The sequence below is a fragment of the Physeter macrocephalus genome, chromosome 13 (assembly GCF_002837175.3).
Source record: "Physeter macrocephalus isolate SW-GA chromosome 13, ASM283717v5, whole genome shotgun sequence".
NCBI classification, from domain to species: domain Eukaryota; kingdom Metazoa; phylum Chordata; class Mammalia; order Artiodactyla; family Physeteridae; genus Physeter; species Physeter macrocephalus.
In genome coordinates this window covers 81,897,091-81,921,881 of record NC_041226.1, presented here as the reverse complement: position 1 = coordinate 81,921,881, position 24,791 = coordinate 81,897,091, and the positions used below count along the sequence as shown (strand labels likewise).

Genomic DNA, 24,791 nt, shown 5'->3' with positions numbered 1-24,791 from the left:
GGGTGAGGACATACTGACAGGCCATGTCCTGGGGGCCCTGGATCCATGCACAGACCATAGGTGGTGGCCCCTTTGGGCAAACTGCCCTAATTCAGGAATTTCCTTGCTTTGGGAGTTGGGACAGGTGGACGCCTGTCTGTGTCAGGCTGTGGGGCTTTCCTGGGCTGGCCGAGAGACCAAAGGGCGGACACTCCCTCCTTTACAGTCCCACAAATATATGGTAGCATCATTTATTTTGAAGTGGAAATAAACTCACATCGAGTTTGTTTGTAGAACACCAGTTGGAGTGATTTGAGGGCTGTAAACCAGGATGGAGCCCATAGCTGGAGGAACGACGTCTCTAGGGCGCTCCGTGGGGGTCTAGCTCTGCCTCCCCTCTGAGGCCTGAAGTTTGAACGTCTCTTCTCTATGGTGGGAAACCTTCAGACAGCTAATAGGGGGCTTAGTTGCCATTACTGTGCCTCTAAAAGCAGATTCAAGGAGATTTGGGGACATGTTGGGAATGCCAGCTCCCAGGGCAGCCAGGTGGGCCCGGGATTGGGGTAATGGGGGATATAAGGGTGGTCCCAGTGATCTAGCTGGACGACACAGAGACTGGTTTCCGTCCCAGGGCCCGTAGACTCAGCCTAGAGCTGTTTGTCTAGATCTGAGGAGCAAATCATGTTGGTTTTGCCTAGTGACATGGGGTCAGGGCTGGAGCGTCTGTCTGGATGTCCACTCCCTTCCCATGGAGAGGGCAGAGGCAGGGCGCCCGGGTGGCAGAGAGCCGTGGGGCTCCTCTCCAGGAACTCAGTGGGGAAGGGAACACAGGGCCAGGCATGGTCACAGGTAGACAGGTGTGACCCGATGAGTCCAGGTGGAAAAGCTCAAAGGCTGCAAGGTGGCCCTACTAGGCACATTCCTGGTGACGGTTCCTGTGGGTGGTGCAGGGTGGGGACCCAGACTCAGGGTGGGGAGCCTGCCCCTCGCCCTGGCTCAGCACTCTGGGGCAGAGTCTGGCTTCGTTCCAGTGTGACAAGTGCTCTGGGTGGCGGAGGGGTGGGGGGCGAGACGGGGGGAGCAGGTGGGAATAAAGGAGGGGTGGGTTTGCATTTTGACGCAATAAGACTAACATGCAGAAATGGGTCCCTGGGGCTGGAGCTCTGGAGTGGGGCTGTCAGCTGTGAGCGCCCTGGGAAGGGGTGCTGACACAGGAACCCTGGGCACTGTTGCCTGCAGAGGTGGGCGTAGCAGGGGTGTCTGGAGGGTGGGTGGGTCGTGCTAAGGCAGGAGCTGGCTTCCTGGCCCGCTGGCTCCGGAGGCAGGAAGGACTCAGAGGCTCCAGGCTGAAGAGCTGGTGGCATCGGAGTGGACACAGCACTCTCAGGCTAGCTACCCATTTCTGTCTGTCCAAACAGGACGAAGAGGAGATGGAAGAAGCAGCCAACCAGAAGCTTGCTCTGCAAAAGGCCAAAGAAGTGGCTGAAGTCAGCCCCATGTCTGCCGCCAACATCTCCATCGCCGCGTAAGGCTCTCGGGGTGGGTTGTGGGCGGTGGCGGAAGCAGAGCCCGGCTCCCCCCGGGCCTCCTCAGGGGCCCTCGCCTTGGCTGGAGCTGTTAGGACACAGCCCCTCCCCAGGAGCTGAGATGCGGGGGATGGCGCTCCTCCCCTGCGGGGGCCTCTGAGCAAAGAGACCGCCAGGTAAAGCCTCCCCGCTTCTCCCCACCGGGGTGAGAGCGCGGTGTGGCAACGCCGGGGGCGGGAGTGACCGCGGAAGGCGGCCCCCTGGACAGTCTCGGGCAGCGCCAGGGACTTGGTGTGTCTGACTTACACACCGCCTTTCAGAAGTGTGTTTTGTGAGCCGGAAGATTCAGGGGGTTACTTCAGCAGCCCAAGAGACTTAACGCGGTTTCCAATAGTATCGAGTTCTGGTGTTGGGACGGGGTGGAGCGGAGGCCTCTCTGACGAGCAGAGGTGCAGGCGGGGCCGAGACTTCCGTCGGGGACTCTGGTCACCCCGGGCCAGCTGAGAGCGCGGCTGGGGGCGTTATGGATTTCCGAGTTGGGACAGAACGCCCCAGCGCAGGGCCAAAAGCCACGGTGGGCCGGGGGGCCTTGGCCCCCGGGGAAGGAGGCAGGAAAGTCTGGCCCAGTCCCGGTCACTGGGTGGCCGTGAGAGAGCACAGAGGGGCTCGGGGCCAGGCTGAGCCCGCCCTGGGGCTGCTGCCCCTGCCTTCCGGCCCGCTCACCAGCCCCCGCCACGGGGGCTCCACGGGCCCCAGCTCTGCAGCTGCTTCCCTCTCCCGCGCACGCCGTGCTGCGTGGTCGGAGCACCTCAGGCCCGTCTGTGGTGACACAGGCACCGGTGCTGAGAGTGCGCTGGCACGTGGATGCGTTTGCGGGAGTGGGAGTGTGTACACGCCCGGGTGAGGGTGCATCTTAGCAGCCCCGCTCTCGCCTGGAAGGGTCACGGGGCCGTGGCCTGTTATCTAGGAGGGTGTTTGCAGAGGACCTATCTCTAAGGTGAGCAGAAAGTGCTGGCCTTTGGGGGAGAAGAAGCAAAGGGAGGTCCCAGGCCCTGGGGGTCCAGGCAGGGGTGCAGGGGGCCTGCAAGGAGCCAGGCAGGACACAGCCGCCATCATCCCAACAGCTGCCGGGGGCTCAGTGCCCAGCTGTTCTGGAGTTCTGTTGTCTGGCCAATGCACCTGCTCGGTCTGCTGGGTCCTGGGCTTGCTGTGGCCTGGTTACTTCCTGAGCTGCGTAAGCTGCTGGCGGTCTGCGTAGAGGGCGTGCCTGGTGACTGACCCATTTATTCGCATGGGCCCCGTGGAGTTTCTGTGTAACTTTTGCCTTCCTGCTGTTCTGGAGGGGAGCGTGGTGTCCGGTGTCCCCTGCTGCTGCCCAGGGCTGCCCATTCCTTGGGGACGTGCGGCAGGGTGTCCACTCCCACCCAGGCTGGGACCTCAGAGGCGAGGGGCCCTCAGCACAGCCACGGGGAGCTTGTCAGGACACCAGAGAGGGAAGTTTGGATGTCCTTCCTCTCCCTCCGCCCCCGCCCCCGTTTGGGACGTCGCTGTGCAGGAAGCAGCCTGTAGACCTGCATCTCCGGGGCCTGGGGGACACTTGGCGCTCTCCCTCGCAGCAGGCCCTGAGCTTGGTGCCGGCCCATCCCTGTCGCGGCCAACCTGGGGTATGTCCAGGCATTGGCCCTCGCGTCCCCCTCTTGGGCCCGCTGGGGGCCCTGAGGCCTCCCCTGGGACGCGGCTTTGGGCCTCGTCCTCAGCCCGTCTCTGTTGCACGCACAGTGGGTCTGATGTGACTCCTGGAGGCCCCACTCCCCGGTGAGGCAGGTGGTGGGCGTGAGGACCACCGTGCCTGGTTGTTTGCTTTCCTCCACTGGGCGGCGACATCTGAGGGCAGGAGCTGTGCCCCTGCGCCTGTCTGTCCTGTCTGCCCCGACGGTTCCCTGCTCTGCTGGCAGCACCAGCCTCCCCGCGTTCACTTCTCTGCCTGAGCCCCTGAGGTGGTGGGAGAGGCTCCGTGGGACCCCGCCCCGACCTGCTCCCGCAGCGGCGCTGCGTGGCCTGTGAGACGGGGGCCTGGCCGAGGTGCGCGCTGTGAGCCTCTGATGCTCAGGGCGCCTTTCGTGTCCGTGGTGTTTGAGCGGCTCCATGGGCCGTGCCCGAGCGGACGGAGGCTCTGTGACGGCCCCTCCTCAGAGGGGCGCCCGAGTCCCCTAGAGCCGCTGGGGCTCCAGTGTCCTTGGCCTCAGGGGACAGTCCCCTCAGCCTCCTGGGAGGGAGGGACGCTCAGGCTGATGCGGCCCTTCTGGCTCTCGGCTGTGTCGGCCTCGACGTCACTGGGACTCACGAGTGCCGGTGCCCAGGGCCCCTCCCGCACGCGGGTTCACACTCACACGCGCTTGCTCTGACCCTTGTCCTCTTAATGTTCACAGTCTCAGTCACACTCACACCAGCTCACATGCTCGTTCACAAGCTCACACACTCCGCCATGCACACCGCTTTGCGCACTCTCTTGTATACACATGCCTGTCGGCACGCAGGGCGGGCAGGCAGCTGAGCTGCTTTGAGCTCCTCACAAATGCTTGTCGACTCAGCCTTGAGAAGGCGGCGCTGGGGACCCGCCTGGTCCTCCCCGGGGAGGGAAACGACTGTAAAGAGATCTATGGTTTCTCTGTATTGATTTTGGAGAAGCTTCCAGAAAGACACTTCCAGAAGGACGCGTAAGGGAAGATGGGCTGGTGGTAGAACCCGTTTGCCGCTGGGGAGGCGGGTGCGAGCTGGTGGCACTGCCTTAGAGCCTGGGGGGCTGAGGGGCCAGGGTGGCTCGGGGGCTGAGCACGGTGCTCAGGAAGCAGGCCCAGGTGAGGCCGGAGGCAGGTAGGGCCGCCGTGTCAGCCGGCTCTGCTCTGCCCCGAAGGCCAGGGGACCACAGGGGTGAGCCCTCCCTGGCGCCAGGGGAGTGGGGCGCCAGGTCCGGCGGGGGCGGGGGTCTGATCAGAATGGCGGACGAGTGGCGCCCGCTCTTGCCAACCCCACTGCCCTTCCGGGGGCAGCGTGCGCAGAGCTGCGCTGGACGGCCCAAGATGACGCTCTTGCCCTCCAGCCGTGGGGGTCACTGCTCTGTGGGAGCTCTTTCTTTCTCAACTTCTCTTTTACCCCGAGGTCTCGGCTGGCCTCATTCTGATAGAAGCATCCCTGGCCTCCTGCCTGGGTGCACACTGCAGCCTGTGCCCTGGCCCGATGCGGCTCACACCATGCTGGCGTCTCTTAGAACTCTCTCTGGTGTTCTCACTTTTGTTTTGTTTTGTTTTTTGCATGTGCAGTTTTGTAAAGCAAACTCGAGGTACTGTATCTCGCAGCTCATCTGTCTCCAGCGTAACCTCACCGTGAGTCTCTCTGCTACAATTTCCATCTGTGGCTTCGTGATAACTACACGCCAACGCCTTCTGTCCGCCCCTAACTCTGCTTCCCACTTCAAGTCATTCGCTTCAGGGGGCTGCTCCAGGCCCACATCCCGCAGCCTGGCCGGGGACGGCGGGCCCACTTCCTGACGCCCTCACGTCCTGCTCGTGGGACCAGGCTCTCTGGGCTCAGCCCCTCCTCCTCTCCCTCCTGGTCTCTGTCCTCCTGCCTGTCTGTCCCTGTGCTGTCACTCTGGTGTCTTGAGCAGATCTGCTGCTTCTCCTGAGGTGACCACCACTGGGTGCCTCTGGGGCTGTCTCCTTGTGGCTCCCACGAGGTCGAGATTGCTCAGGGGCTCGGGACATCCGTGGGGTCCTCCTGCTCCGCCCTGCCTTGCTGGGGAGGGGGCGTCTCTGGGACCCTTAGGAAGTCTTGTTCTCACGAGAGCGGAGCTTCTGCCTGCTCGTGAGGCTTCCGGAGACCAGCCAAAGCCTGAGGTAGGGCCATAGAAACCCCAGGGTGGCCCTGCTGGGGGTGACACCAGTCTGACTGTCCCAGGGGCTTCTTCCTGCAGGTGAGAAGTCCCTGGAGATGGCCAGGTGCCCTCTCCGTGTCCTGGTGGTGACGGGCGCTCCTGCTGTCCCTGAACCCCTGCCCCCCGTTACTTGGCCAGCACACAGCTGGGCTCGGTGCTCCCGCAAGCACGCGGACCTGCTGGCTGTTGGGCCCCCGATGTCCGTGGGTAAGAAGGCGGGATCCTGAACGACTGATTCCCAGGGTGGCCTAAGATGCGGGCGTAGGTACCAACGCTGTTGTACCTGGGCTGCTTCACATTGTCACAGGTGGGGGTGACCGAGGGGTGACTGGCTTCCTCAGCACCGAGACCTCAAAGCAGGGCCACGCCTCAGAGGCTCCTTCTGAACCCTGTCGGCGCGTCTGGGTCAGGGTGGCAGGGCCGGGCTCTGCCTGCAAGCCGCGCTGGACGCGCTGGGGGCGGCCCTACCCTGTGCCCCCTCCGGGAGTGCTTTTAGACGAGGCCTTCGCCGGGTCAGAGTCCTCTGCCACGCTGCACTGTAGGTCAGGGCGCGGCCCGCGCCCGCACATTCTGGAGCCGCCGGCGAGCTCGGTGGAGACACAGAGCGTGAGAGGCGAGCGCTGGCCACGCTGCGCCACAAGCCAGGCAGAGCAGGGACAGAGCAGCAAGCAGGTGGGGGCAGGCTGCCGCCCCCCAGCAAGGCACAGAGGCAGAGACACGTCCAGAGAGGCAGCCAGCAGCACCGCTGCGTGCTGGGCGGGCGCAGTCTCCGGTGGCGTGAGGCCCAGAGAGGCAGCCACCCAGCAGGAGCGGGGCTGGTAGAGCCGCCCCTGGGAAGTTATGAGGGGAGCCTGCCAGCCCCGCGCGGCCTCTAGTCCAGCAGGCACCCCGCCTCTCCATGGACTTGAGCTGGTTCCTGGGTGAGACGGAGCTGTGTCTGAGGGTACGGCTGAGGGCAGAGCCCGTTCCTCCTGAGCTACCAGCTGCCACGTCCCCATCGTCTTTACTGCCTGCCTGCTTCTGTTCTGCCAGGCGGGTCCCCAGGGCTCATGGCTGTGTCTGAGTAGGCCCAGTGGCTCCGAGTCCAGGCCCATCTTGGCCTGCTGGGCTGATGCGGAAGCCTGACCAGTGGCCGGCTGTCAGCCCTCACGGGTTGCTGCACCGCTGGGGAACGCCCCTGGTGGCCGCTGCCCCCTTCACAGGGTTCGGCATAGTTCAGAGTTGGGCCCTTTGCTTTGGTGTCAGCTGGGGATGGGTAGGTCCCCCGTGGCTCTGGGTTGAAGCCAAGGAAAGAGAAGGTGGGTCTGTTGCCAGGTGACCTTGGGAACGGGGCAGCAGGTCAGGGCCTGGGGTGGCAGCCGAAGGTGTGGGTCAGCAGATGGTCAGAGAGGCTGACAGCTGTCCCCCACACGTTGCCCCGCCTGCCCCCCGTCTGGGCCCCCAGGGACAGGCGTCAGGCTCTTCTGCTCTCATGCTTCCCTGGAAATGGCTCCGCACCCTGCGGGCAGGCCTCAGCATGGTGCTCAGTGGCTGGGGCTCAGAGGCGGGGTTTGGAGACCTGTCCAGCCTGGGCCCCCAAGGCCCTCAGGCTGTGGCTCTAGGCTGTGCGGTCAGTGCAGCTGGAGTCTGGCGGAGGCCTCGCCTCTCCTTTAGACACTTTTTCCTCTTGCCCTTGCACGCGTCCGATCCTGGCTCCGTCAGTGACTTGCTGTGGACCCTCTGTGAGTCTCGTCCTCCACGCTCAGCGTGGCATGGGGACGAGAGCAGCACCGGCCCCTGAGGTGGCTGTGAGGGCTGGAGGAGGTGGCCGCTGACCCAGATGTCACAGCCGCCCTTGTTCTTGTGCTGCCGCTGCTGCCCCCACAGGGGTCCTGAGACCTCCAGAGGCTGCAGGATGCGACTGGCCTCTGAGGAGGGTTCCACTTGGCCGAGGTGGTGCCGGCTCGCCAACTTTGGGGTCTTGTTCAGCAAATATCCCAGAATGCAAAGGGCTTCCATGCACCCTGGGCTGTGGAATCCACCTGTGATCGTGTGGGTGAGCCTGGGGGGCGGTCAAGGCCTTTAGAAGCCTGTCTAGTGAGGGCTGAGCCTGGACCACAGGCCCCTCCTGGCGCCGGAGAGCTCTCAGCCCCCGTGGAGCCAGGAGAGAGGAGGGCACTGCTGACCACAGGACGTGGTGTCCAGCCGCAGACCTGCCTCCTGGGCTCCTGGGCATTCAGCCAGTGGTCACTGAGCTGAGCGGCAGCTGCCCAGATGGGGCTGACTGCCGCGGGGAGCGTCCCCGCCTGACTCCTGCCAGGGCCGGCCGCCCCCGGGGCCCCTCGCTCCCCGGGTAACTGTCCCCTCCGCTCCTGACGACCTGCCTCTTCTCGGGTTCCCTCTCAGACGCCCCGTCTTCCCCTGGCCAGTGGCTCCCCTCCTGGAGGTGGAAGCCCCTCCTTGGGCAGCCTGCCCCCTACCGCCCCCAGTCCTGCTCCATTTGGACGCTGGCCCCTCCTCGCCCCATTCTGGCCTTCCTGGCGGCAGCCCGCCTGCCGGGGGGGCCTGCCTGCCACCTCACGCTGGCGCCTGTCATTCCCACTGCTCTGCACCCCTGGCCCCCCGGCCTTGAGCCGCCAGCCCCGGTGAGGCTCTCACCACCTGCGGGCGCCCCCGGGGGGGCAGGGAGGAGGTCTGCTTCCCCGGGTATCGGCCGCCAGCTCTGCCCCTCGACTCTGCGGGGTTGCCCGGGCGCCTGCCGCCCCCCGCCGCCCTCTGCCATGTCTCCATCGCTGTGTGTCCATCCGTGGCTTCCCCTGCGAGGCAGAGAGGTGGGGGGCGGCTTGGGGGCGCGGCTCACGCGGGTCTCCCCACAGCAGGCATCCGAACTCGGCCAAGGCGCGCTCGGTGTGGGAGCAGCGGGCCAGCCAGCTGCGGCTGCAGAACCTGCGGGCCAGCTGCGAGGCGCTGTACAGCGAGATGGACGCCGAGGAGCGGCTGCGCTTCGCCACCGCCCGCCACCTGCGGCCCGACAGGAAGACGCACCTGGACCGGCCGCTCGTGGTGGAGCCGGGCCGGGACGGCGCGCGGGGGCCCGCGGGGGGCAAGGCCCGGCCCGAGGGCGCGGAGGCTGCCGAGGGCGCGGACCCGCCGCGCAGGCATCACCGGCACCGCGACAGAGACAGGGACAAGGCCGCGGGCCCGCCGCCGGCGGGGGAGCAGGACACGGCGGACGCCCCGAAGGCGGAGGCCGGGGAGCCGGGGGCCCGGGAGGAGCGGGCGCGGCCGCGCCGCAGCCGCAGCAAGGAGGCCGCGGGCCCCCGGGAGGCCCGGAGCGAGCGTGGCCGCGGCCCGGGGCCCGACGGCGGCCGGCGCCACCACCGGCGCGGCTCCCCGGAGGAGGCGGCGGAGCGGGAGCCCCGGCGCCACCGCGCGCACCGGCACGTGCCCGAGCCGGGCAGGGAGGGCGCGGCGCCCGGGGCTAAGGGCGAGCGGCGAGCGCGGCACCGCGGCGGCCCCCGGGCCGGCCCCCGGGAGGCGGAGAGCGGAGAGGAGCCGGCGCGGAGGCACCGCGCGCGCCACAAGGCGCCGTCCACGCACGAGGAGGCGGAGAAGGAGGCCGCCGCGGAGAAGGAGGGCGAGGTGGGGGACAGGGACAAGGACCAGGAGCTCCGCAACCACCAGCCTAGGCGAGTCGGCGCGGGGGGCCGGGGCGGGAGCGGTGACTGGGCCGGACGTGCCAACCAGCCCGGGAGGGGCAGGCTGGGCGGGCTACGCAGGTCAGGGCTGCGGACCTGGCCGGGGCCCCAGCCCTGCGTCTCAGCCCCTAGCTGGAGTGGTGACAGTCCTGCCTTGTTGGGGCGGCGTGGTGGGGAGCGTCGCTCTAAGGCGCCCGGGAGGAAGGGAGGCTTAGGGTGAAAGTGTTGGGACTGGTTTGGGACACAGAGACTTGGAAAAGGTGCCCCAGGGAGAATAGAAAAATGTGTGACCCCGTGAAGGAAGGCGAGTCAGGGAAGCCTGAGGAGGCCCCAGGACTAAATGGTGGAATGGGAGGGGGCTGGGCTCTGCGGCCATGAAGGAAAGGACCCCCATCCCAGGCCAGCCCAGCCTGGTGCCTGGCTGGGACAGGCTCTGACGGTGACTCTGTGGGAACCCAGGGGTAACGCGAGCTGTTAGGCTGAGGCCGGCAGTCTCCATGCTTGCCAGTGAGTCCCAGACCACCCAGAGCTCGTGCGGCCAGAGGCCGCACAGCTCAGGATCAGCCCGGCCTGGGCACTGTCTTTGTGTGCAGAGCTCTGTGCTGAGCCTTTGCCCTGGTGGGGCCCCACGTGGGGTGGCTTAGGGTAACATCCTCTTCCAGGCTTCTTCGTTCTGCAAACAGTTCTGTTATATACACATAACGTGATATCAGCCATGCCTGGCCTTGTGCCAGGGACAAACAGGTGAGTCAGCCCTGTCCCTACCTTTCAGACCTAAAAACAGAAATGTATAGGCTGATAAAAACCATGACAGAGGAGGTGATCAGGGATTTCTTTGATCTGGATAGGGGTTTAAGAAGCTGGGTTTTGCAGGCTGAATAGGAGTTTGGCTCGTCATCAGACTCTGATGTGCATTCTTGGTTGCAGGGAGTCGCACTGTGACCTGGAGGCCAGTGGGGTAATGGGTGTGGGCCCTGTGCATGCCCTGCCCAGCACCTGTCTAGAGAAGGTGGAAGAACAGCCAGAGGATGCAGATAATCAGCGGAACGTTACTCGAATGGGCAGTCAACCCTCGGATCTGAGCACCACTGTGCATGTCCCAGTGACGCTGACTGGCCTTCCCGGGGAGACCACGGTTGTTCCCAGTGAGTATCTCCGCATAACCTCAGGGCAGGGCCCACCTTGCGCAGGCTCGGTTTGCTCTCCCCCCTTCCCTCCGCTCCACGGCAGCCACCTGGGGACAGAGCTTGCCTCTGTGAAGTGTTCCCCAACTGGAAAGTCTTTGCTGTCAGCATCTGTGCCTTGATATCCCTTTGCTTTCCAGTGCCCCGGAGGAGCGCTATTGCTATTACATGTCACTTAAGCTCTAGTCTGCTTCCTTCCAACGATATTGGCAAGTTACCAGGTAAGTGCCAGGCATGGTGTTAGAGTGCAGGGGGCACGGCAGGAGGGAGTGGGACTGGGCTGCCCTCACGGGGCTCAGAGTCTCGTCGGGAAGGCAGACCGCAGCATGGTCACGGCTCTTCATAGTCGCACAAACGCTGCTCAGGACTGTGGCCACTGACCTGACCGAGGTCTGGAGCTAACGGGTGAGAGGAGGAGGGTCTCAGGGTGGTGGTCTGCCACCCACTTACTTATGGTCCTGGCTCTGCAGTTCCTCCCGGACCTTTGCCTGAGCTTCCCTTTTTCTTCCCCTCCCTCCCTCATACCGTGTGTGAGGTCCTGATGGAGCAGCCACTCCGCAACTGACTTGTGTGCGGGCCCTGAGGGCACAGTGTAAATAAAATGCCAACCTGCAGGTGACAGAGACAGGCCCCTCACGTTGTGCGCAGGTGCACGGGCGTTTTGTGAACACCAAGTATAGAAAAAAACATTCCCAGGGCCAGAAGTGACTTGGAATTCCAGATGAAGATCCAGCCTTAGGCAGACCCAGGTGCTGCCACGCGCTTGCCTGTCTGCAGACGTGTCCACACACAGACACGTGCACGCGCCCGTTCCCTCTTACTCAGGTGCTCTCGCCTGGGGCCGATGTACAGCGCACAGCGCCAGGTGTAGCAGTGGGGGTGGCTGGCCCTGCCCGCTGAGCCTCCCCTTCCTCGTTGCTTCCTTGGAAGAAGGCTTTCCCTGGTCCGTTCTGTCGTTTCACCTCCCGTGGCAGTAGTGTGTCTGTCTTCCCAGACTCCCGAAATCAGCCCCCGGGTCTGATTCTTTCTGGATTAGCTTGAGGGTCCCCACCTGGTTTTTGTCCACGGGAGTCGAGGTGTGGCCCCCCCTCCCCAACCCTGGCAACCACTGATCTTTTTACTGTCTCTGTAGTTTGCCTTTTCCAGAACGTCTTATAGTTGGAATCACCTAGTACGTAGCCTCTTTAGATTGTCTTCTTTCACTTACCCATGTGCATTTAGGGTTCCTTCGTGTCTTTTCATGGTTTGGTAGCTCATTTCTTTTTAGTGCTGAATAATATTCCGTTGTCTGGATGGAACACACTTTATTTATCCATCCACCTATTGAAGGACACCTTTGTTGCTTACAAATTTTGTCAGTTATAAATAAAGCTATTATAAGCATTCATGTTCAGGTTTTTGTGTAGACGTACATTTCCAACTCATTTGGGTAAATACCTAAGAGCATGGTTTTTGGATTGCGTGGTAAAGCTACATTTAACTTTGTAAGAAACTGGTCTAACAAACTGGCTATATCATTTTTACATTCCCACCAGCAATAAATGAGAATTCCTGTTGCTTCACATCCTCTCCGGCATTTGGTATTGTCAGTGTTTTGGATTTTCGCCATTCTAATGAGTGTGTATTGATATCTCATTGTTTTAATTTGCAATTCATTAATGATATATGATCTTGAGCTTCTTTTCATAAGCTGATTTGACATCTGTATATCTTCTTCGGTGAGGTGCCTGTTCATATCTTTTGCCCACTTTTAAATTTTTTTATTTGAAAAAAATTTTAGAGACAAATTTTTAAAGAGCAGTTTAAGGTTCAAAACAAAATTGAGAGGCAGGTAGAGAGATTTCCGTATACTCTTCTGCCTGCACACATGCATAGCCCTCCCTATTACCAGCTTCACTCATTAGAATGGTGCTTTTTTTTTTTTAAAAAACCAAGGATAAAACTACATTGACATATCATAATCACCCAAAGTTCACAGGGTACATTAGAGTTCACTCTTGATGTTGTACATTCTGTGGGTTTGGACAAATGTATAATGACGTATATCCGTCATTGTAACATGACACACAATATTTTCATTGCCCTAAAAATCCTCGGTGCTGTGCCTCTTCATTCCTCCTCACCTCCCATCCACGTCTGGCAACCACTGATCTTTTCATTGTCTTTGTTCTTTTGCCTTTTCCAGAATGTCATATAGTTGGAATCACGGTGTGTAGCCTCTTCACATTGGCTTCTTTCACTCACCAATATGCATTTAAGGTTCCTCCATGTTTTCTCATGGCTTAGGAGCTCATTTCTTTTTAGTGCCGAATAATATTCCATTGTCTGGATGTAGCTTAGTTTATTTATGCATTCAACTACTGGAGAGCATCTTGGTTGCCTCCAAATTTTGGCAGTTACGAATAAAGCTGCTATAAACGTTTGTGTGCATGTTTTTGTGTGGACATAAGTTTTCACCTCCTTTGGCTAAATCCTACAGAGAGTGATGGTTGGATCATATGGCGAGAATATGGTTAGTTTTGTAAGAAACCGCCAAACTGGCTGTACCATTTTATGTTCCCACCAGCAATAAATGAGAATTGCTGTTGCTGCACATCTTTGCCAGCATTTGGTGTTGTCACTGTTCCAGTTTTGGCCATTCTAATAGGTGTGTCATGGTATCAGATTGTCTCGGTTTGCATTTCCCCGATGACATTTGCTGTGAAACGTCTTCATATGCTTATTTACCCTCTGTATATCTTCTTTGGTGAGGTGTCTAAGGTCTTTTGCCCATTTTTTAATCAGGTGGTTGTCTTTATTTTTGAGTTTTAAGAGTTCTTTGTATACTTTGGATAACAGTCTTTTATCAGATGTGTCTTTCGCAAACATTTTCTCCCAGGTTGTTGCTTGTGTTCTCATTCTCTTGGTGTCTTTCACAGAGCAAAAGTTGTTCATTATCTCCTAGGAGTGTTATAGTTTCGCATTTCACATTTAGGCCTATGAGCCATTTTGGGTTAATTTTTGTGAAAGGTGTAAAGTCTCTCCAGATTAAGTTTTTTGGCATGTGGATGTCCAGTTGTTCCAACACCATCTGTCGAAGAGACTGTCTTTGTTCCACTGTATTGCCTTTGCTCTCGTGTCAAAGATCAGTTGACTGTTATTTGTGGAGGTCTGTTTCCGGACTCTCTCTCTCTTCTGTTCTGTTGATCTATTTGTTCATTCTTTCCCCAGTACCACACTGTCTTGACTACCGTAGCTATATAGTCAGTCTTGAAGTCGGGTAGTGCCAATCCTCTAACTTCGGTCTTCTTTAATATTGAAGTTTTGGCTATTCTGAGACTTTTACATCTCCATATAAACTTTAGAATCATTTTGCTGATATCCATAAAATAAATTGCTGGGATTTTGATTGAGACTGCATTGAATCTATGGATCAAGTTGGGAAGAACTGACAACTTGACAGTGTTGAGTCCTCCCATCCATGAACATGGAACATCTCTCCATTTATTTAGTTCCTTTATTTCATTCATCAGAGTTTGTAGTTTTCCTCATAGGGATCTTGTACATAGTTTGTTAGATTTATGCTTAAGTATTTCATTTTGGTGGGGTGCTAATGTAAATAGTGTTGTGTTTTAATTTTAAATTTCACTTGTTCATTGTTGGTATATAGGAAAACAGTTGACTTTTTGTGCGTTAACCCTGTATCCTGCAACCTGGCTAAAATCAGTTATTAGTTCCAGGAGTTTTTTTGTTGATTCTTTCAGATTTTCTGTATAGGTGATCAAGTCATCTGCAAACAAATACAATTTTTTAGTCTTACTTCCCAATCTGTATAGTTTGTTGTTGTTGTTGTTGTTTGCCTTATTGCATTAGCAAGGACTTCCACTATGGTGTTGAAAAGGAGTGGTGAGAGGGGCATCTTTTCCTTGTGCGTGATCTCAGTAGGAAAGCTTTGAATTTCTCACCATTAAGTATGATGTTAGCTGTAGGTTTTTTTGGTACATATTCTTTATAAAGTTGGGGAAATATTCCCTCTATTCCAATTTACTGAGAGTTTTTATGGTGAATGGGTGTTGGATTTGTCAAATGCTTTCTCTGCACCTGTTGATATGAACATATGATTTTTCTTTTTTAGTTTGTTGGTGTTATTATGGATTACATTAATTGATTTTTTAAAATAATTGCATTTATTTTAAATTTAATTAATTTATCTGTCTGTGTTGGGTCTTCATTGCTGCGTGCGGGCTTTCTCTAGTTGCAGCGAGCGGGGGGCTGCTCTTTGTTGCGGTGCGCAGGCTTCTTATTGTGGTGGCTTCTCTTGTTGCAGAGCACGGGCTCTAGGCGCACGGGCTTCAGTAGTTGTGGCATGTGGGCTCCGTAGTCGTGGTGCACGGGCTCTAGAGCACAGGCTCAGTAGTTGTGACGCACGGGCTTAGTTGCTCCGCGGCATGTGGGATCTTCCTGGACCAGGGATCGAACCCGTGTCCCCTGCATTGGCAGACGGATTCTTAACCACTGCACCACCAGGGAAGTCCTGCATTAATCGATTTTTGAATGTTGGACCAGCCTCACATGCCTGGGATTAATCCCACTTGGTTGTGGTATATAATTATTTTTATACTTTTTTGGGTTCGATTTGCTAATGTTTTGTTGAGAATTTTTATATCTATATTCATGGGAGATATTGGTCTATAGTTTTCTTGTGATGGCTTGTTTGGTTTTAGTATCAGGGTAATGCTGGCTTCCTAGAATTAGTCTGAAGTATTCCCTTTGCTTCTATCTTCTGAAAGAGATTGTAGAGAATGGGTATGATTTCTTTCTTAAATATATGGTAGCATTCACCAGTGGACCCATCTGGGCCTGGTGTTTTCTGTTTTAGAAGGTAGTTGATTATTGATTCAATCTCTTTAATAGATATAAACCTATTTAGAAGAAATAGATATAAACCTATTTAGATTATCTGTTTCTTCTTGAATATTGGCAGATTGTGTCCTTCAAAGGAATTGGTCCATTTCAAGTAGTTTATCAAATTTGTGGGCATAGAGTTGTTCATAGTATTAATTTATTATCCTTTTAATGTCCATGGGATCAGTAGTGATGTCTCCTTTTTTATTTCTGATATTAGGAATCTGTGTTTCCCCTCATTTATCTTAGTTAGCCTGGCTAGAGGCTTATCAATTTTACTAATCTTTTCAAGGAACCAACTTTTGGTTTCATTGATCTTCTCTGTTGATTTGCTGTTTTCAGTTTCATTGATTTCTGCTTTAATTCTCACGATTTCTTTTCTTCTGCTTACTTTGGATTTAAGTTGCTCTTTTTTCTCTTCCTAAGGTGGAAGCTTAGATTATTGATTTTGTGTCTTTCTTCTTTTCTAATTTATGCATTCCATGCTATAAATTTCCTTCTAAGCGTTGCTTTGGCTGCATCCAACAAACTTTGATAAGTTGTGTTTTCAAAAATTTTCATTTAGTTAAAAATATTTTAAAATTTCTCTTGAAATTTCTTCTTTGACCCGTATGTTATCTAGAAGTGTGTTCTTTGATCTTTACATACTTTGAGATTTATCTTCTGTTATTGATTTCTAGTTTATTTCATTGTGGTCTGAAAACAGACATTTTGCCCACTTTTCAATTGGGTTGTTGTTTTCTAATTGTTGAATTTTTAGAGTTCTTTGTATAATTTTGATAAAGACTTTTATCAGATATGTGATTTGAAAATAGTTTCTCCCAGTTGGTGGCTTGTCTTTTCATTTTCTTAACGTCTGGTGTTTTTGATTGTTACTGGTGGGAGGGTTATTTTGGTCCCTGGTATGACTTCTGCTAGGAGCAGAAATCTAGGCTATTGACTTTTATATGTTAATTTTGTATCCTACTACTTTTCTGTATCTTCAAAGTGTTCATTAGTTTTAGCATTGATTCTCTTGGTTTTTTCCCAAGTATATTATGCAAAATTTTGCAAATACAGTTGTAACTATTCCTTTCCAAATATTAGGTCTTCCTTCCTTCCTTCCTTCCTTCCTTCCTTCCTTCCCGCCCTTCCTCCCTCCCTCCCTCCTTCCTTCCTTCCTTCCTCTCTCTCTCCTTCCTTCCTTCCCTCCCTCCTTCCTTCCTTCTTTCCTCCTTTCTTCCTTTCTTTCTTTGTTTTGCCTGATTTCACCAGCTAATATACTAACATTGGAGTTACTAGGTACCCTTACCTTGCTTCTGCCTACACTAAGTACGATTCTGGTTTGGGGCTTGAGAGGTGTGTGTCTGTGTGTGTCTACGTCTGTGTGTCTTTGTGTGTATAAGATCATGTTATAGTGTTCATTAATTTCTTTTTCAGTAAGTATTTTTTTATCTGGAATAGATGTTGAATTTTGTTGAAGGTCTTTTCAGCATCCATGGAGATTATATATTTTCCCCTTAAATATGGGGATTTATACTAATAAGTTTTCAGATCTTGAACTATCTTTGCAATCTTAGAATAAACCCCACTAGGTTATCATATTTATTTTTTAAGGTGATGCTGGATTCTGTTTGATAATATTGATACTTTAGGGAGGATTTTTGGATTGAGATGTATTTTAGGATATTGAGATGTGTTCTATAGCTTTCCTATATTATGTTCAAGTGTCATAAGGTTTAGGTATTAATGCTATATAGTTATCTCTTGCTTAACTTCATTAATCCATTTCTGAAAATCACATGTTGTAATGGGAGTCCCATTTCCCATTATTTTAGATGGGAAAAATTGTAATGTACGATACAAATTATAATGTATTATAATTAGTTGTACTCAAAATCCCCAACCAATTTCTTAAAACAGAACTAAAGCACGGTTAATCACAGAAAACACTTAATACATTGTTTCCTGATCACCACAGTTAAAATAGCTGTTAACAAGCAATTGCTTTGGACACCTCCTTCAGTGAAACTTGCACTTTTCAAAAGCATCGACACATGATTCTGATAGCTAACCAACTGACTTTGGAATCTTACCTGACAGTTTTCAGTGTTTTGAGTCTTGGGGATGTATACATTTTTCCTGCATAAACAACAGTCAAGAAAGCCTCAACAGTGTTGTAATGAGAGATACATATATTATCTTGAAGTGTGAGTATTATAAAACTAAGAGGTGCTCTGTTGAGAAATTTTACCTGAGGAGATGTTCTGTAGGATGTACCTATAATTGATCCATAAAAAGAATTAGAACGTTTGCTTCTTTTCCTTTGCTGGGGTAGTTTAAGTAGCATTAGGATTACTTGGTCTTTAAAGATTTGGTACAGTTCCTTTGTGAAATCATCTGGGTTTGGTTTTTGTTGTTGTTGTTACGATAATTCTTTGATAATTTATCTGTTTCTGTATGGATATTGGTCTGTTTAAGCTTTCTTATCTCCTAAGATCAGTTTGGTAGACTGTAATGATCCATTTGATCTACGTTTTCCAATTTATGTACAGAAGAGCTATGCAAAGAAGGGGCTTAAGTTTTTAAAACAATTTGCTCTGGCTCACTGTTTTTTTCCCCATTCTTATTTTTTATCCTGTATATTTTGTGTTTCCCCCTTATGTTCTTGATTAAATTAGTTAGAAGTTTATATACATTTTGTGGATTTTTATAAAAAGAACCAGCATCTGTGTTAGTTCTACTGTGGTTTTCTTTAAAAATCATTTTTTTTCCAATTTTATTTTCATTATTTCCCTCCTTCTGCCTTTTATTGTTTTACTTTGTCATTCATTTTCTAGCTTCTTTAGTTGGAGACTTAAGCTTATTTTAGTCTTTAGTTTTTATTATACGATGATTTAAGGCTCTGAATTTTCCTCTGATTACTAATTTAATTGTAGCCTATAGATTCTGATATTTGGTGTTTTCATTTTCACCAGATTTTAAAGGAATTATGCAATTTTGGTTTCTATTTCCCCTCAGTGTTTATAGATTCCTTGGGATTTAGTATATAGAGAATCAAGTACTCTGCAAGTGAACAGTTTTATTTTTTACTTTCTGATATGTATGCCTTCTATTTCCCTTCTTCCCTTGTGGCGCTGTGACTTCCAGTACAGTGTGGGACAGCAGTGGTGAGAACTGACATTCTTCCCTTGTTCCCGTCTTGTGAGAGGAGGGAGCACTCAGTCTTTCACCATTAAGTATGATGTTAGCTGTTGTTTTGGGGTTTGTTTGTTTTTTAAGATGTTCTTTATCAAGTTGAGGAAATTCCCCTCTGTCGCTTTTTTTTCTAAGTTTTTATATTAAATGAGTGTTGAATTTTGTCAAATTTTCTGCCTCAATTGATATGATCATGTGGTTTTTTCTTCTGTAACATGGTAGTTTACACATTGATTGATTTTCAAATATTGACCTGCCTTGCATCCCTGGGATAAACTCTGCTGGTCATTGTGTATAATTATCTTTATATATTGCTGAATTCTGTTTGATAATATTTTGTTAGAGAGTTTTGCCTCTGTATTCACGAGGGATGTTGCGCTACAGTTTTCCTTTTTGTACTCTTTGTCTGGTTTTGGTATCAGAAGAATACTAAATTCATAAAATGGATTGGATAGTGTTTCTTATTAATGTTTTTTGGAGGAGACTGTGTAGAATTGGTGTTAATTCTTTAAATGTTGGATAGAATTTGCCAATGAAACATTTCTTTCTTGGAATTTAAAAATTATCCTTAATAGGGCTATGTTATGTAATCATACTGGGTGAGTTGCATTAGTTTGTGCTTTTGAAGGAATTGGCCCATTTCCTTTAAGTTGTCAAATTTATGTGTGTATAGCTGTTTGTAGTATTCCCTTATTATCTTTTGATGTCTTCATGATCTGTAGTGACTGCCCCTGTCTCATTCTCGATATTGGTGCTTTGTGTCTTGTCTCTTTTTTGTCCGTCTTACTAGAAATTTGTTACTCTCATTGATCTTTCCAAAGAAAGGCATTCTTGTTTCATTGATTTTCTCTATTGTTTTTCTGTTTCCAATTGCGTTTGATTTCTGCTCTTTATTATTTTCTTCTCTCTGTTTGCTTCGGGTTTATTTTGCTCTTTTTTAGTTTCCTGAGATGGGAGCTTAGATTAAGTCTTTTCCTCTTTTCTAATGTAAACATTTAGTGCTATAAATTTTCTTCTTAGTACTGCTTTAGCTGTGTTCCACAGATTTTGGTATGTTATCTTTTCATTTTCATTCAGTTTTGTTTTAAAAATTTCCCTTGAGACTTGCCCTTTGACTCATGGGTTATTTAGAAATGTGTTACTTAGTTTCCAAGTGTTTGGAGGTTTTCCTGTTATCTTTCTGTTTGGTGTCTAGTTTGATCATTTTGTGGTCAGTGAACACACTCTGTATGATTTCAGTTCTTTTAAATTTGTTAAGGTTTGTTTACTAGCCCAGGAGATGGCATTTCTTGGTATGTGTTCTGGGTGTGCTTGAAAGGAATATGTATACTGCTGTTGCTGGGTGGAGTAATCTGTAAGTATAAGTTAGATCCTGTTGGATCCTGTGGAGTTCTGTGTGCATGCTGATTTTCTGTCTAGATCTATCAATTGTCGAGAAAGAGATGTTCCAGTATCCAGCCATAAATGTGCTTCTTAAACCCCTATCCAGATCAAATGTCTATTTCAGTTTTTATCTGTTTTTGCTTTACATATTTTTCAGCTCTGTTGCTGAGTACATACACATTTAGAATTCTGTCTTCTTGAAAGATTGACCCTTTTATCATTGTGTAATGTGTCCCTTATACCTGATAAATTTCTTTGCTTTGATGTCTACTTTATCTGATATAAATATACCCACTCTTGTTTTTTTAAATTAATATTTGCCTATAAGATGTAGATCTTTTTCATCTTTTTACTTTTAAACTAGCTATATAGGTATATTTTAAGTTAGTTTCTTGTAGACAGCATATTGTTGGGTCATGTTTTTCATCCACTCTGTCAGTTCTTTTTTTTTTTGCATATTTAGACAATTTATGTTTAATGTAATTATATATTATGGCTTACCTCTGCTGTTTTATTTTTCCTATTGTTTATTTTTTCTATTTTTTATTTTTTGGCTGTGCCACACAGCATATGGGATCTTAGTTCCCCAGCCAGGGATCAGACCCGCGCCCCCTGCGTTGGAAGCGTGGAGTCTTAACCACTGGACTGCCAGGGAAGTCCCCCTATTCTTTCTATTTTTCATTTTTCTGGTTTCTTTTTCCTGCATTCCTGTGGGTTACTTGTTTATATTTTAGAATTCCACTTTGATTTATCTAGAGTATTTTTGAGTGTATCTCTTTGTATTGGTTTTTTAATGGCTCCTCTTGGTATTACATATATATAACTTGTCTCAGTCTACTAGGGTTGTCATTTTACCAGTTGGAGTAAAGTATAGAAACTTTACCTCTCTTTTTCCTCTGCATGTATAAAATAATTAAACGTTTCCTCTATAGATATTTAGAAGCACATCATTGTGTGTTATAATTTTTGCTTCAACCGTAAAACGTAATTCAGAAAACTCAAGAGGAGAAGGAAAGTGTTGTATTTTTGCTCTTTCTATTGTTCTTTGTTTCTTCCTTCCTGATATTCTAATATTTCTTCTTTCATAACTTTCTGTTTGGAGGACCTTCCTTAGCCATTCTTTTAGGGTAGGTCTGAAGGTGACAAATTCTCTTAGCTTTCCTTCATCTGAGAATGTCTTGATTTTCCTTTCATTCCTGAAGGATATTTTCACTGGGTATAGAATTCTGGGTTGACAGTTCTTTTTTTTTCAGCACTTGAAAAAACGTGTGCCTCATCCTTCTGACCTCCATGGTTTCTGATGAGAAATCCACTGTCATTCGAATTGTTTTCTTCCTATAGGTAAGATGTTGTTTCTCTCTCGCTGCTTTCAAGATTTTTTCTTTGTCTTTATATTTCAGAATTTTGATTATGATGTATTTTGGCATGAGTTTCTTTAGGTTTATCCTGTTTGGGGTTCACTCAGCTTCTTGAATTTGTAGGTTTATGTCTTTTTGCCAGTTTTGGAAAATTTTCATCCATTATGTCTTTGACTGCATCTTCAGCTCTGCCCTCTTTCTCTTTTCTTTCCAGGACTCTGTTGACATGAATGGTAGATCTTTTGTTATAGTGCCGAAGGTCCCTGAGGCTCTGTTTACTTTTTTCAGTCTGTTTTCTCTCTGTTGTTCAGATTGAGTAATTTCTATTGTTCTGTCTTCCAGTTCACTAATTCTTCCCTCTGTGCCCTCCATTCTGCTGTTGAGCCCATCTGTTAAGTTTTTAATTTCAGTTATTGTATTTTTCAGTTCTAAAATTTATGTTTGGTTCTTTATATCATCTTTTTCTTAGCTGAGATTTTTTTCTCATTTGTTTCAAATGTGTTTTTAATCATCTGTTGAAGCATTTTTATTATGGGTGCTTTAAAATCATTGTCAGATAATTCTAACATCTGTATTATCTTGGTGTCTTTTCTCATTCAAATTGAGTTTTTCCCGGTTCTTGGTATGACAAGTGATTTTTGATTGAAACCTAAACATTTTGATATTATGTTATGAGCCTCTGAGTCTTATTTAAGTCTTCTGTTTTTGCTGGTCTGCTGTGACAACACACCAACAGGGGGAGGGTTGGGGAGCTGCCTCATTATTGACAAATTGGGGTGAAATACAGGTTCCTCACTTGCCCTCCATTGACACCCAGTGGGAGTGGGTTCCTTGTCCCAGCTGGGCTGAGCTGGGAATTCTAGCTCCTCTCTGGGCCTCCACTGATACCGTCTTGTCTGGGAGAGAGGGGAAGCCTTGTTACTGTTCCCTACATGGCCTGTACTGACACAGTAAGGGTTGACCTCATTACCTCTGGGTGGTGGTAAAAGTCCCGACTTTCCACTAAGATTCACTCTAGCAGATAAAGGGAAGGGGATGCCTCCTTACCTCTGGGTAAGAATCGAAGTCCAGGCTACCCATGTAATCTTTTCTGATATTGCATGGGTTGGGAGTCTTATTATTACCACAGGGTGGGTATGAAAGTTCCTGCACTCACTTGGCTCTCTCTGATACCACCTCAGTAGGGGCTTTGGGTACCTCATTACAGACTGGTGAGGGTAGAGGTCTAGGCTCCCCACTTGGCCTCTGCTCATATGAGTGCAAGTAGGGCTGCGGTTTTTTTCTGTGGTATTAGCAGAGTGGTTATTGGCTATAAATTTCCCACCTGGTTAGGCTCTACCTTTCCTGGTCCTGTCACTAGGGAGAGCTGACCTTTAAAAATCTTTCCTGTTGGCATTCTGGGTTGCTGCTTCTCCAGCACCAAGGATATATGAGGCATAAAAAAAAGCCCAGAAACAAAACCTGTTGTTGTGTTCTTCCTCAGTTTCCAAGATACCAGCAAATCTGCCTTCTTTTCTCCACCTTTCGGAATCTTCTTAGGTTGACCTTACATATGATGTCCAGGGTTTTTAGTTGTGCTTAGAAGGATGAATGGAAGAAAGTACCTCTATTCCATCTTTTCCGAAGCTGAAGTCTTGAGTTAATTTTTATATATGGCATGAGGTAAGGGTTGAGGCTCTCATTATCCACTCCCCCACCACCATTGATGTCCATTTGTTCCATTACTGTTTGTTGAAAACGCTGTCTTTTTCCATGGAATTACTTTGGTACTTTTGTCAAAAATCAATTGACAGGTGTTATTTCATTTCGGGAAAAATTTCTGGGATTACAGTTTTAAATGTTAGTTCTATTACACTGTTTTATTTTTGTTTTTCAGACATTCCAGTTATACTGGCGTTAAATCTCCTTCGCCTATCTTCTGTATGGATTTCTCTCTTACCCTTCTGAAAACTCATTCTTCATTTCACTCCTAAATTCTTTTTCCCTTGCTATAATTTCAGTCATATCTGTTTTCCCTTGGACTTATCTGTTGTCTCCTTGTGATTTCCAAGACGATTTTTTCTCTTTAACTATTTCTCAGATATGTTTGTCTTTTTCTTCAATTTCTGTCCTAAGTTTGGTCAGCTCTCATCTCACATCACCTAGTTGTCCATATGTTTTTATTTTGAGCTTTTGAATCTGATTTGTGGTGTTTTTTCCTTATCAACAACTGTTTGTTTAATTATATTTAATTCATGTTGGAAAGTTGTGTAACAGTTTTCCTCTGCTTTGCAGTTGTTTTTTTGCGGAGTATTTTTATTACCTGAAAGGTTTTCATCCTTACTTTCTATGTTCTTATGCAGAAGTTTTGTATGGTTGTTGGATTCATTTTTCTGATAATGAGGAAGTATGTTACAGTCTCTTGGACCAAAAATTACACGTGATTTTGTGAAGAGTAGGGGAGGGGTTTGGGCAGCTTACTTGATTTCTAGTTCAAGAACACCTTCTTATTTAGTACAGTGAAACCCAGTTTCTTTTTCAGTGGTGCCTAGTGGGGAGTGTTTGTCTAGTTCTAATTCTGTGATAAAATCCTATCTCTGGAGGACCCTGGGCCTCAGACACTTGTTTCTTCTTTCCCTACATCACTGAGCCACTGAAGTCACGTCTCTCACTGTCTTCTCCAGGTTGCCATCTCCAGTGCCTTGTACTTTCCAGGCCTCTGCTTTCAAGTCCCCAGAAGCAACACCCTGACCTAGCAGGTCTCAAACCTGTTCTCAGTATTTCCCTGCTTGGCGGGGGGTGGCGGCGGGGTGGGGGGGGCCTTCTCTCCTGTGGATGAATGAGTTGATGTTGTCTGTGTTCCAGCATTACTAGGACCCTCCTCACTCTCCCTTCTCCATACAATCCCTGCCTGATTCTGCGGGTCTGAGGTTTGTTTTCCCACTTACGTGTAAATTCAAGTTTGTAGTTTTCTTATTTCCCATATGCTGTAGGCATGGACTGTGAATGATTTTGTCACCTCTCCTTATCGACCACATGGGTTATGGAGCACGTAGGGAGAAATCTGAGTGTGGGTGACTGCTGTTGTCTGTGGGAACCAGCCTCTTATCTTTTTAGTTTCTGCTGGATTTGTAGTTATGGCCACATTACATTTTTAATTTCCTTCCTTCCTTCTTTTCTTCTTTCCATCCTTCCCTCCCTCCCTCCCTCCCTTCTTCCTTCCCTTGATAAACCATTTGTTCCCCCCTAAAGTTCTGTCCATTTTAATAGGCTACTAAAGTCTCAACTTTGGCCTTCTTGAGCTTCTCTATCATATCTTTTTCTGTTTCATCAGTTCTTTTTTTATTTGGCTGCGTTGGGTCTTCGATGCTGCAGACGGGCTTTCTCTAGTTGGCGGCAAGTGGGGGCTACTCTTTGTTGTGGTGCGTGGGCTTCCCACTGCAGTGGCTTCTCTTGTTGCGGAACATGGGCTCTGGGTGCACGGGCTTCAGTAGTTGCAGCACACTGGCTCAGTAGTTGCAGCACGTGGGTTCAGTAGTTGTGGCACGCGGGCTCTAGGGCGGGTGGGCTTCAGTAGTTGTGGCACGCAGGCGCAGTAGTTGTGGCTCAAGGGCTCTAGAGTGCAGGCTCAGTAGTTGTGGCACACGGGCTTAGTTGCTCCACGGCATATGGGATCTTCCCAGACCAGGGATCAAACCTGTGTCCCCTGC

General features: G+C 50.0%; 1 protein-coding gene across 1 annotated transcript in view; it reads left to right on the top strand.

The window, feature by feature from the left end:
• Positions 1–24,791, top strand: part of CACNA1B (calcium voltage-gated channel subunit alpha1 B) — a 172,368-nt gene that overhangs the window by 103,144 nt on the left and 44,433 nt on the right. The window contains exons 18-20 of the mRNA XM_028497927.1: positions 1,398–1,504; positions 8,295–9,107; positions 10,044–10,261. Coding sequence (XP_028353728.1) covers positions 1,398–1,504; positions 8,295–9,107; positions 10,044–10,261 — 1,138 coding nt within the window. The remainder of the gene's footprint in view (positions 1–1,397; positions 1,505–8,294; positions 9,108–10,043; positions 10,262–24,791) is intronic.